The sequence below is a fragment of the Drosophila busckii genome, chromosome 4 (genome assembly GCF_011750605.1).
Source record: "Drosophila busckii strain San Diego stock center, stock number 13000-0081.31 chromosome 4, ASM1175060v1, whole genome shotgun sequence".
NCBI classification, from domain to species: Eukaryota; Metazoa; Arthropoda; class Insecta; order Diptera; family Drosophilidae; genus Drosophila; species Drosophila busckii.
Window position 1 is genome coordinate 900,679 of NC_046609.1, and position 13,768 is coordinate 914,446.

The 13,768-nt window shown below is 32.7% G+C and overlaps 2 protein-coding genes across 2 annotated transcripts; both read left to right on the plus strand.

The window, feature by feature from the left end:
- Positions 1 to 1,199: 1,199 nt before the first annotated feature.
- LOC108607339 (inhibin beta chain-like) lies at positions 1,200 to 4,203 on the plus strand. Its single transcript, XM_017998022.2, has 2 exons — positions 1,200 to 2,247; positions 4,082 to 4,203. The coding sequence occupies exons 1-2, from the start codon at positions 1,257 to 1,259 to the stop codon at positions 4,108 to 4,110; spliced, it is 1,020 nt and encodes a 339-aa protein (XP_017853511.1). The 5' UTR covers positions 1,200 to 1,256; the 3' UTR covers positions 4,111 to 4,203.
- Positions 4,204 to 4,360: 157 nt separating this feature from the next.
- LOC108607328 (inhibin beta chain-like) lies at positions 4,361 to 9,741 on the plus strand (the record flags this gene model as incomplete). The annotated part of the gene is made up of 3 exons (XM_017997997.1): positions 4,361 to 4,904; positions 8,646 to 8,896; positions 8,952 to 9,741. Coding segments are annotated over 3 exons (1,434 nt in total), but the record flags the coding sequence as incomplete, so codon positions are not given.
- Positions 9,742 to 13,768: the final 4,027 nt, after the last annotated feature.

Sequence of the window (13,768 nt, forward strand, 5' to 3'; positions counted from 1 at the left end):
ATTCCCATTAGAAACTGGCCAGGAGGTAACGGCTTAATTCCGAAGTGAATAACAAATCTGTTTTAAAATGAAATGGTATAGTTGTGTGACCTTTTTTTTTAAGATTTATACACATAAATAAATCATTTGTCTAACACAAAAATTTAAGAATAAGTAAGTGCTGTTTAAATATACACATGTGTTGAAACATAATAATATACATACATATGTTCTAATGAAAGCTTGAATTAGCGACAAAAGGAAAATATGGCTAAAATAAATTTGTATTTTTTAAAATGGCTGTGATGTTATATTTGTCTGCTTATGTACTCACATATGTGTATGTGCTGATTTATATCCGTATATAAGTAGAAAAATATAACATGCTTAGACTATAAAATCTCTGTACTTTGGTAGAATTTTATTGGTGAAGTTATTGCAGTATATGTAAAAATTGTCACTAATTGTCACTCTAGAACACAATTAAAGACATAATAATTTGTTAGATTTAGGTTTTATTTAATATCCTTTAGTCTTTCTTGTGCTGTGTTCGTAGTGATTGTCAACGAATAGGGGTTGCAATTGCGACAAATATTAAAGGAAAATTTAATGTGTCATCACAACTTAACTCTCGTGCTGTGGCGTCGCCTAGGCGCATCCTGTTGTCTTACTGTTTTTTGAGATAATGTGTGTGCGCGCTTGTATGTGTGTTACAAACCAAAGATACATACATATGTATATAATATGTATGCTTTGCATACATCGATACCACATGTATTTACGTACATATATTAGCTTCATACCTATGACTTCATTTGAGCTGAAAAGTGTTCGCGAATTTATTATGTATTTCCCACCACTTTCTTGTATTGTATTGTACATTTTGTTATACAAAAATGTGAACAAAATAAAATTAGTCATATCTCTACTATGATAAGTTATACTGAGGTCTAGGTGCTTATATACCCCAGTGGACAAATGGAAGGAATGCCAGACTGACGAGGTTCAAACGATTTAGTTTAAATGAAAAAAAGAAAATGATAGATTTGTTATATAATTCATTATAATAGGCCTAAAAGCAACAAATGGATTGACATTTGCATTACGTTTATTTATTTTTCTTTATTATGGATCTACTAAAATATTCCCCGCTTACAGTTTTGTTCCATTACAGTTAATTAATTAAAGTACCATTAAGATGTTGGCCCTACTTTAAATTCTTCAATTCTTCAAAAGTGAAACAAAATTTATAGGAAAAAAAATGAGTGAATTGATTAATGGCCAACATGAGGATGAGGTTTGACTTTAAGCCGCAACACACCGTCCTAACGTCGTCACCAAACTTCCCATCTACCACAGACTCCACTGGTAGCAAGTGCCTTTACAATTGTTCGTGCTACTGTTGTCTTCAGGGATGCTGTGTGGCAACTTGTTGTTGCTGCTGTTGCTGCAGCGCAAGCTTCTATTCGCCGACAACACCTATACAGACAGATGTAAAAAACTTTGTTCGGAAGCCGCCATTCCTCTCAATAACTGTATCGACAGCACATCGATGGCTAGTTACAGTTGCTTCTATTTTAATAGGAAATATAGTATTGCATAAGAAAGGGCAAAGTAGTATATGCAATCCTGGGAAACGAGTTATAGTAAGCTCATCGTCCGTATCAACATCTTCAACATCTATTAGCCCAACAGGTCAAGCTAATGCATCTGCGGACATTAAGTTAAAGGAACAGCACACACATTGGCAAAAGCATACTTCTTATGACATAGCAAATGATCAGCAACTAAAGACAAACAATTTGTGCAAAATGTTCTGTAACAATCGTAAGCGACAAAGAAGACGTCGACGCCGACGTAGGCGACCACGTAGGCGACCAAGACGTCGGCACCGTAGCAATAGAGACACAAACCATTTGGGAGCTGCGAGCAACAGACAGCGAGAGTATCAAATGGAAAATACACAGCAAGATGATATATTTCAGCTAAGTCTGAAAAAGGATAATGCTCTATGTTTCTCGCTTGATTCATTAAAGGCAATGCGAACTCGCAATAACTTAGTATCTACTGACTCAACCTTAAGACATTGTTCAAAAACTAAACGAAATCGAGCTAATCTTGTCTGGTTGTTAATTGGTCTCTTCTGGCTAGAAGTCAAGTTTATTAACTGCAATGCTGTTGGTAGTGGTAGTGGATACGTCTCGAATCTAGTTGCACAGAGAAGCTGCACGTTATGTCAATTAGAAGACCATTTTTACAGCAATAAGGGTAAGTCAAAATTAACAACACTACACATTATTCAAATATAAATATTTCTATTTCTATGCATTTTCGGCTGAAAATATATAATTTTATTGGTATTTGAAAAGATATATATATATATATATACTAATATAAACAGTGAACATATTTATTTATTTTTTAATATATTATTATTTATATTTTTCTTTGTCATTAAGTGTAGAATCGTTACATTCAAAACATAGTACTATCACTACGCAAGTAGGGTACATGTAGTGTAGAGCCTAACCATAGCTCCGAATTATGATTAATGATGATGGATGTTTATCTGGGTCTCAACGACGACCAATCGTTTTTACAATTCCTCGTCGTTTTAAATCACATTTTGTCAGCTTTTTTTTTACGAAAAAAATTAAAAATTGAATTGAATTTTTGGCATTCTTTATACTGAGCAGTGTTGCCAGATTTCGAGAGGCAACATAAGCTAGATTGAGGATAAAAGTAAGCTAGAATAAGCTAGATTCAAAAGTTGCGTAAAAACTAATGTGAAGACGTAAAAAAAGGTCGTACAGTTGAAATATGAAGTCGAAATTCCTGAAATTATGAAAAGTAAGAGTAAAAAAAAAGCGCCTGCCAATTCAAATATGCTAGATTTCAGGCTATTCACTAAATGTTTAAGCACTAAGCAAGAAATATATAGAGGCGTCAAACAGCAAAAAAGTGCTATCTAACCAAACACTGAGCCTGGAACCCAGAACCGCATGGTAGATAATACATAGGTAGCGGACCGCGCTCTAGGTACTTAAGGCTTCTTCTTCCTTTTGCTGCTTTCTCGCTCTCGCTCTTTTTGCTTGCACCCGCTTTAGCTGGAACTGCAAAAGTGCAAGGCAAATAAGACGGAGCGCGGTCCGCTACTTGTATTATCTACCATGCTCTGGGTTTTAGACATTCGTTTCGGTCTGCTCTGGGGTTCCAGGCTCAGTCGTTTGGTTGATAGTATTTTTTTCTTGCTGTTTGCGCCTCTATATATTTCTTGCTTAGTGGTTTAAGCTTGTCTATTTTCAAATTTCCTAAAACTAGCCTGAAATATGCTAAACTGGCAACACTGATACTGGGCCATCTATTTGCAATCAAGCTAGTTTTGCTTTTTTATTACGAAAAAAAAAATTAAAAATTGAATTGAATTCTTGCCAATTTAAAGCGCAATATTACACATGAATTGGCATAAATTCATATAACTGGTATTATATTGCTTCAATTACGTATACTACTACCACTACACTTTACGATGAATCAGAACTATGTATGATCTTAAAATAATTTTTTGGAAAACGCAATGCATGACGCTCGAAAAATGAATTGGTTATAAACATTAAAGAAAATTGACCAAATAGAAAAAAGGCGTCCAATCGTACCACCTATGTTACTAAAAATATTAAAAAAATTAAAGTATATATATTTTGTTTATTAAATGTTTAATATATCTGTTGGTACTCGATTATTATTTGAATATATTTTTTTGCTCTGCGTGAACATGAATTTTAACATGTGTAAATTATTCGAAAGGTAGTGGTGCTCACTCATACATACCTATATAGGCAGGCAAGCGAATACAGAATCCAAAGACAATCATTTAACTTACATAACACTTTACAATTGTCACATTTACACAGATAATCCACACACAGACTACAACATCAAGTACAATAATAACCACAACAACAATCATTACTACAAAAAAACTAATCGAATCAATATTGCGCTCAGCGACCGTGTTCGTTTGGAGTCGATAAAGCGGCAAATTCTGACAAAGCTCGGCCTTACCCACAAACCTAACGTATCTCATCCTCTACCCAAACAGTTTATTTGGGAAACAATATATCGGGCTGATGGTGGACGGATGGTACAATTTGATAGCAGAGTTGGTCTTGGCATAGACTCCGGTGGTCCCATTGAACGGGAGCAAGACCAAAAGGAAAGTTTGGGCACTCTTAATAATGAGGTCCGTCCAGCTGGGCATAAAGCCACTCGTTTATTCAATCAAAACATTGAATATATATTTAACAATAGTAAAAACAAAATGAATAATTTTAATAATTTGAATAACAATGACAATAATATTTATAACTATAAATATGTTAATAATATTAACAATAATGAAAATTCGCATGGATATATCATTCAAAATCGCACTAGCTTTACTGCTAGAAGAAGCCAATATCATTCGAAAACGGACCAACGATTATTCATTTCGCAAGAGAAAGATCATGGAACTGATAGCTCGATCTTTTTGAATCCGAATCGGCTAACACGTCTGGCTACCTTACGTTCAACTAAAAAGCATAAGTCGAATAATTATAAAAAGAAAAAGAAGGGTGACAACATTAGAAAGAAGAACAAGTCAAATTTGAATGCGTATAGTAAATCAACATATCTTATAGATATAAATCGAAGTAAAGACAGTAGCTACAAGAATACCATTGGCGGCAACAACGAGCACAATAATCGTGTTTATTATAATGATTACAGCGCTATTAGATATTTACAAAATAACAAAGGTGGAAATAAAGAATACAAGCCCTTGATATACGATACTTTTACCACGGCAGACCAAGAACGTAACGGTTTTGAACGGGAAGAGTTTTTTGGAAACACTAAAGAAATAATTACATTTGCCGAGGAGGGTAAGTTGTATTTATTTTAGAATAAAAACATACTCATTCCTTTTTATTTAAATAAACATATGTGTAATTTAAACATATAAGAACATTCATCTGTTCATCAATTAAATGGCAAATACTATATCCTCATGTTTTGACGTCCAATCAATAATAGTACAATATTATGTTTTCTATGAAATCAATATCCCTTTCAATGTCCCTATTTCTTGTCTGCTATTACTTCACTATAGCAAAGTAAATTTCCGTTAAGCCACATACATATGTAGGTATATGTATGTAAAATACAGCAGTTAACAAAGCTTGAGCCAGCCAACATAGAAAATAATAGTAAGATAGTAATATATGCATATGTATGTATATGCCTCTGTGCATATGTATCTACAAGTCGGTGACGCGATATATGGATTAGGAAAACAAAGGGATATTATTTAACCTATGTATTTGGTATGTATTCCGTTGTGGTGATGATGAGTAAATAGTAAGAAGTAGTAAGAACACAGTGCAATGGATTCACCAAAGTAGGCTGTTAAGTAACATTCATTACGTTTTCGCATTATAATTACTTGTATTCCACTGTGTGTGCAGGTATTTACATACATAAACATAGCTTTGCCGCCCCTTTCTCGCCATGCGACTCCCGACACAGGTGTGATGGGTTGCCTGAGTACTTATGAGTGGAAGTGTCACTCTTTAGTCTGAGTGTTTTTTGCAGACTGTTCATGTTTATGCATGTATTAGTGTGAAGTACTTTCACTGTTGGTATTAGGTGTGAAATGGGACCACCTAACCATGCTGTCCATATTAATTGTATGTATACATACATACATTTAACTATATTATTAAAAAAAAAGATAATATAAACAAAAACAAAAAAAACCTCCATATACTCTTTAAGGTAAGAAAACGTTTTATTATTAATAAGTTTGCTTATTGTTAGTTCAATAGAATACATCTGATTTTTAATGGCTAAAGTACAAGTCTCTGCGTTGAAAGCACAGTAAATTTTGTTATAATCTGCACAGATTACTAGAAGGTTTTTTCATATAGCGAATAGTTAGAAAATTAAGAAAAGAAAGGTTTTCATATTATATAAGGATGAGAATTCAGGAAAATTGACTTGACTAAGCTGAGTAAAAGAGTCAATTTTACCAAATTAATTATCGGCTTGCCGAACATTATCCGAATACCTAATACCTAGTTAACGCATCGCAAACAAAAAGATTGAATAATAATCAGAGGACTCGGTTATTTTGTGAAAGCAAACACAAGAACCATTTTCAAGAATACATAAACTAATTATATCGTAAAAGGGTCAAGAGATTACTTGTCCTATGTTTCACAAAGTCATATTAATAAGATAACTATATAACTGTACTAGGAGATATTAAATTTACATTTTCAACGTTTTTTATAAAGTTTTCAGTAATTTTATTAGTCCGTAAGTCTAAAAAAATATCAATTGAGCGCAACCAACTTTTATATACACACACACTCACGCCCTAAAATACATACAAAAGAAATTTCGTCAGAGCTCGTTCTTGCTGTAGCGTCACCAGCCGAAAATTTCAGAACAATCGGATATATAACTTAGGAATTATTCACATTTTAATTTTCAGTATAGACAGCGGGGTGCGCTTGCTAACTCGCAATACAAACATCGCCGCTGACAAAATCGCCTGTTTTGTGTGTATATGTTTGTAAGTGCATGCGGGTGTTTACTGCGATTTCCTGTTCAAAGTGTATTTTAAAGTTTGTTGCGCCCAACTTTAATGCATCCAGTTGTTTAGGATTAAAGAGATGGCCTGCTGTTTAGGTCTTTAAAATGAGATCACAAAGCGCAAGAAACATACATACATCGCAGAGTAGCATATGTTCATACATACATATGTAATATGGTACATACCTACAGAAACATGGGTTGCGAGAATTTCAACTTCCTACACTTAAATTGTTTTAATCGAATTATTGTCAGAGCTCACAAGAAGTAGTCCCTTTTTGCAAAAAGTCCCAAAAAGAACTGTTGCTCGCAGACACAATTGAAAACGGGATCAAAAAGACACTTCAACCCTGTTTTTACTTAGCGTGCTCCCTGCTCAATCAGTGAGAGTTTCTTATCGCTCTCTTTATGTACACGCTCACTCCAGACATTTTAAATCGGTGAGAGTCTTTTGAGTATGCATGTGTGACCATTTCTATCTCTCTCACCCTTTTACGCTTTGCCTATGATGAAATAAAGCAACAACAAAGCACTAATGAAACAACAACAAAAAAAACTCTTTGTGCTTGATCGCAAATCGCTTTGCTCAGTTGCCGAGGCTCAGTTAAGGAGCGCCAAGCAAAAATATCCCATTCAAACTGTTGTCGCAAAAGCGGTTCTCTCACCGATCAGGATAAAACAGAAAACACGAGAGAAACAAGTTAGAAGTGTTCCGTTCAGAGAGTGAGCGAGTCTGTACAATATTTTGCTGTTATTTCAGTGAGCAGATAGCTTGTGAAATTTTGGTTGAGCATATTTTGGGAGCTCTGATTATTGTAAATAATAATTTAACCTTTTTATAGACAATCTCGTCAGGTTGAAGCTTTCATAATTTTTGTGAACAATTTTGTGTTGCCTCAACGGTACACAAATTAAAAGAGGAAACAACGAAAAAAAAAAAAGGGAAGTAGGCCTTTGCACAATCGCATGTCCGTTTCCTATTCCCTTTCTTCTCTTGTTCTACAAACTTTATACACTTGCATACATATAACATACATAATTACACATACATTTAAATCATAAACCGTTATTGCCAACCCTAGTGATAATTTCAGATATATGTTCCTTGGCGTTCGTGAAAGTATTGCAATGAGACGAAATTTCACTTTTCCCGGAAAATTCTGATAAGCACATACATATTTTTGATAGAATTTTGATTTAAATTTGAGCTATCTAGCTCCTCTTTGATCTGCTTTAAAGCGATCACCTTGCATTATCCGTATCACCCGTCACCTTTTTATACACTTTGACATTTTTGTATCATGAAGTTGTGCAAATGTATGTAGCAGTTAGATGGAGGCGTGGCAGACCCCTTAAAGTATATATGTATATTCTTGATCAGCAAGACAAACTGAGTCGATATAGTCATGTCCGTCCGTCTGTATTAGTGTGTGTTTCTCAGCATAAGAGCTAGAGCAACTAAATTTGGTATGTATGTGATCCTATATCCAGGACACTACGCTTTTATTTAATTTTAATTTCCTCCCCGCAAATTGAAAAAAACTATATAAGGCAGTAAAAAAGTCTTTAAAAATCTGAAATAAATCACAAAATTGCCTAGTCATTCTTTCAACCGATTGTGAATTTCAAAACCATCGGATAAATAACTTAGCAATTATTTACATTTCAATTTTCAAAATATCAATTTTCGTCGATGCTGACGCTACAGCGACCAGCTGTGACGCGTCCGCTGTTTGTTCATGAGTGCATGCTGCGATGCCCTAGTCAAAGTGTATCTAAATGTTGTTGGCGTCCAACTTTAATTTGTCCACTTGTTTATTTTCGAGATCAGCTATGAAAAAAAAAATGCTTAAACATGTGTTTGTACATTAAAATCAAATCCTTCTAATTTCCATGTCGACAACAAAGCAATTTAGGTTAATATATTGAAAATTTTTTAAGCATGTGAAAAAATTTACAGATCAATTACTAATTTTAGTATAGTATTACAAACAGATATTCGTTAAATCAATGTTATTTTTTTTTAGGTATACAGTACCGGCCATATCGTATAGTCGAGTTTGCTCCGCAAAAAACTCGTGTTCCTAACCAAAAACTGTCGATACGCAGTGCTCAAATGCACATTCGTATTGAAAAGGGTGCAAATGCTGAATCCGAAGCGAATCTTCAAATAGATCGTTTAATAGATGAGAAACGAAAAAGCCGTATGGATTTAACCCGACATAGGATTAAGATTTGGGTATTTCGAATGACTGGAGCTGTTAATATAACAGAAAAGGTAAAAACTTATGTCTTAAGAAATATTAAATTAAAATAAACTTTTTGATCTCTAGGAAATTGATCAGGATTTTCTATTTCGCGCATCATTTGATGTTGACACCGATAATCTTGGCTGGCAAAAATTTGACTTGACTGAAACAATTCGTGAGTGGTACAGCGATTCTACTGGTGAAAACTTACGGCTTCTAATTGACTGTACTGGATGTGGTAGTCAATACTCGTTGCACCTGTTTCAGCTTTCAGCGCAAACGCCATATGCCCAATTAAATACCGCTGCATTCCCTAACCCAAATCGTCCATTTCTTGTTCTTCATACTGAATCAAGTCGACCGCGACGTGTTCGAAGGAGAGCGGTGGATTGTGGCGGGGCAATAAGTGGCCAATGCTGCAAAGAATCATTTTATGTGTCGTTCAAAGCCCTTGGTTGGGATGATTGGATCATTGCTCCCAGAGGATACTTTGCTAACTACTGCAGAGGGGAGTGCTCTGGACCATTTCGGACCCCTGACACATTTCAGACATTTCATGCTCACTTTATTGAAGAGTATCGTAAAATGGGCTTATTAAATGGCATGAAGCCCTGCTGTGCTCCGATTAAATTCTCCAGCATGTCACTAATATACTATGGTGACGACGGTATTATCAAACGTGACTTACCAAAAATGGTCATTGATGAATGTGGTTGTCCATGATGTGCCTCTAAGATAATATTTTTATTCTTAAAAAATTAATAACATCTTTCATCAATCATTGCTAATGCTCTTTTGAAGTTACCAAAGTTGGGTTGAATATTCTATTTTCCGTCCAAAAATGTTATAGCACAGGAATGCTATCCATTTCCTATATGGGTTTAAAAGTATTATTATTAAAATACAATGAAAATTGACTTAATTACCAAAAATACTTTTACTATATTAAATTTAATCAATTTAAGTACACTGCATAAATTCTGGCAATTTAATGTGCAAAAACCTGTAAATTCATAGATAGGGTTTTATTCCTAGACTACAAATTGGGAATTGGAAAAAAATCAAATTTTTTCACTTAAAATTGTACTCTTTGACATTTTTTTTTATTACAAATGGATGTAATGTGAAAATGTATTTAACAAGAAAAATCAGGCATCTTCGACCCTATAGAGTGTAGATATTCTTAATTAGAAAGTCAAATTGAGTCAAATGAAATACCAAAATTGGTATGTACATACTCCGAATCGGGTATTTTTTTTTTTTTTTTGAATGTTCAACCGTCTCTTACGAAAAAAAGCGATTATTCCACACAATTTTTCATGAAGTGCTCACCGATGCAGAAATTATTCTTGAAACATACTTTTGGTAATACCCAAATATAAGCTTTACTTTAGCTTGCTACTTCCAAAAATTGCCCTTTAACTACCAAAAACATCACAGTTCAGAATAAAAATTAGCTTATAGTAAGAATGTTTTCTTGCAAAATCTGCTTTTAAATTGTGATATTATATAAAAATTGTCTCTCTGATCTAGAATATTAATACTTGATGGCGACACAAATACCACATTCTTGTTACATACTTTTCCGCTATGCCAAAGTGAATAACAAACGTTCCTGATTTGGAACTTTAACCCTATTGAAATTTCCGGCCATTGCTAGATCTAGTTGCTTTTCTTTCTTCATATATATTTTCGTAGCTATCATTCTATGCAACTTATATACTATACTTAATATAATACTTGTTTACAGTTGAACATATTTCAATTGAACAAGACGGAAATCTAAAAAGTAATGAAAATATTCAAAAGTGCCTAAATTAGCAAACGAAACAATACTAAATAATATAATTTTCGGCTATGGAATACCTTGTACTCAATAAAGAATATTTACTCACATTTGTACAATGCTAACTACATTATTTACCTAAGATTCTTATATTTTCCAGACTTATCATGTTAATGATGTAAATTTGATAGGAATAATAAATTAGATTTAAGTTTTAATTTTTATATTCACCGCTGCACTATATATGTATAGGTCTTTTGCTAAAAACACGGAGCAGGCATTAATTTTCGAGTTGTCCATTGAATATGGTCAAAGTATTTATGCAAAAGACTCGTCAAGGTTGAATTAATTTAAAGGCAAGCTTAGAGCTGTACATTTTTAAATCAAGCTTTAGTATTTTATACTGTTAATGTATGTCCTTTTTGGTAAAAAGTACTGAGAATATCAGAAAACTCTGGAAACCCGCTATAGCATGCTGGTCACAAGGTATGTTCACATTATTTGATTCAATTAACATTTAAAGTTATTCAACGACGTACTATCCAATATTTATAAAATCTGTTTATATATCGATCATATAGTTTTATACCGCGTGGTATCCAAGCAATCTTTGTATGTATGTATTTGTAAGTCTAAAAACAATAGACTAATATATATTTTATTTATCGTATTTAATCCATTCATGATCGGAAGCTTGATAATAAATAACTAAACAGCAAACAGGAAAATACGTGGAGTCTGTAGCAACGTTGATTGAATATTATTCAGTATATAAATTTCATTATAAAGATATAAATATAAAGTTAATATATATACGTATCTATATTTACTCGCTGTTATTACATTCAACTAACATGTCATCTACATACAGTGTAAGTATATTTATATGTATCTGTTATGTATATGATTTTCTCATTTTGTCAAAGAATCTCGCTGTCAAACATCGTCTAAGACCAATTTGCATGCGTATGTCAGGTATTTATTTTGTTTTATTTATTTTTATTTAACTTATAATGTCGAATATGAACAGCCGATTAAACGATTTAAAAAATTACTAAGAACACTATGATGAGAATTTGTTTGAACTGATCGGGATCAGTGCAATCGCATGTTGCAAGGCCCTTTCAGACAGTGTACTAAAACTTTTTTGCCTTGTTCTGCCTCTTACCAACTCATTCTCATGAAGAAATACATGAACATAAATACATATATATATTAATAATTTATATATATTTATTTATTTTTATTAGTATCTACAAGCTTAGAGTGCCCGTGAAAGATTTTGGTTATGCTTACCTCAACTGTTAATATACATACATAATATGTATGCTCTATCTCTTCCTACCCGCATAATATAAGTTTAAACTTTCTTGTTTGAGCTTTTAAAAGGTTCTAAACTATGCAATGCTTTAAGATTTTATATGTTTGGTCAATAAGCAAAGGGTAAATATATTATTTAAGTGCATATATATTCTCATCATAGTTCTTGCAAGTTTTTTAAGATTTTCGCGTTGGAATTTTTCAAATTTTTTTATTGTGAAGTTCCTAAGATATTTTTAAAAAAATTTTGGGCTCTGCTGTACACCACCAATCAGTTAGGACAAGCTCTTTTATGTACATATGTATGTCGATTGACTACAATCACATTAAGAAAATACAAGTACTGTTGTTGCCAAGCAATATAGTCCAGTATAGGGAAGTTTATCATTAAGGTACATAAAGAAGAAGTTCCGACGAGTGAAAGGTAGAAGATCACTGGTAAGATAGAGCAAGCCAGCATGTAAGTACTGTACTTAGTAAGGCATATGAAAATTAGTGCATAATCATGGTTGACAGTGAATAACAGCACTAAAGTTGCAAAGTATACAAATTAAGTACATCATTTTGAAGCTCTAATGAATGATTTACAGATCCATTATAGAGCGGCCCCATTATTTATAAAAACCTTTTGAATTCAATGTGAAGTCTGCTTACTTTACACGTACAAATTTATTTTATAGGCAAATATTAATATAAAGTCATATTAATATGTAAGAATCGTAGAAAAAAATATTAATAAGAAGTAGCTAGGGCGTTCACGCGGCTCTTTTGAATGCACATGCGTACAAAATTTCATTTGAATTTGATTGCATTTTGTTGGTTTAGCTTCTATGATACATTTTCCGATTTTTCCTCGGCCCTATATATAGATTATAACATCATTGATAATAAATACTAAAATTCAGTCATGCTTATCAGTAATTGAAATAGATTGTCGCCTCAACTTTACCCTCAAGCCCTAATAAAAAGTTCATTGATCTAAACTTATTTACATGGATGAATACCATGCTAAATACCTACGGGCATCTTGATTGGCTTTAAAGGCTTTACAAAATCTAATTAATGTTTTGTGCTTATTTTTCACGGAAAAATATAAGGAAATATGTTATATGTATGTATTTACATAAAGAATATTAGTTTTACTTATTTTATTTTATACACATAAACATGTACGTAATTTTTGATAAATTGATGAGTTTGTCGTTTTTATTGAAAATTTTAAATTTTAAAATATGATTCTTAATCGTTTAAGTAGATTGCTTTATGAACTGTAATTTTTTCTGTCAGGTATGGACGCCAATACATTCTGTGTGATTTTCGAGCCACAATTTTGCTTTCAAGCAAATTTTCATTAAAGATTAAAGTTTCTTATCAGTTATTAACTGCAATTCATGTACACTCACATTATAGCAAATTAATGTTGACATATTAAGGTGATTAAAATATTACATTTTTATGCAAGCATACATGCCTTTGTTAAGTAAACATAGATCTAGCTATTTGTAAACTAGAAATACTATACGTCAATTAGCCTGTGAAAATCTAGCTCTGGAAATTAGTCTATTATTTATGCGTTTTTGTGTGAGGTAAAATGAGTTTAAGCAAATATTAAATTTATGAATTGAAAAATTGAATATTTGTGAATTTGAATGTAAAATTTTTCATTTTTGGACATTAAAGCAGAACATTTTTGCTAGACCCGTGAAATAAAACGTACATTAAATATTTTATAATTGTCCTCTTTTAAAACATACTAAATAACTATAAATAAATAAAAACCATCTCCGAGTGTAAG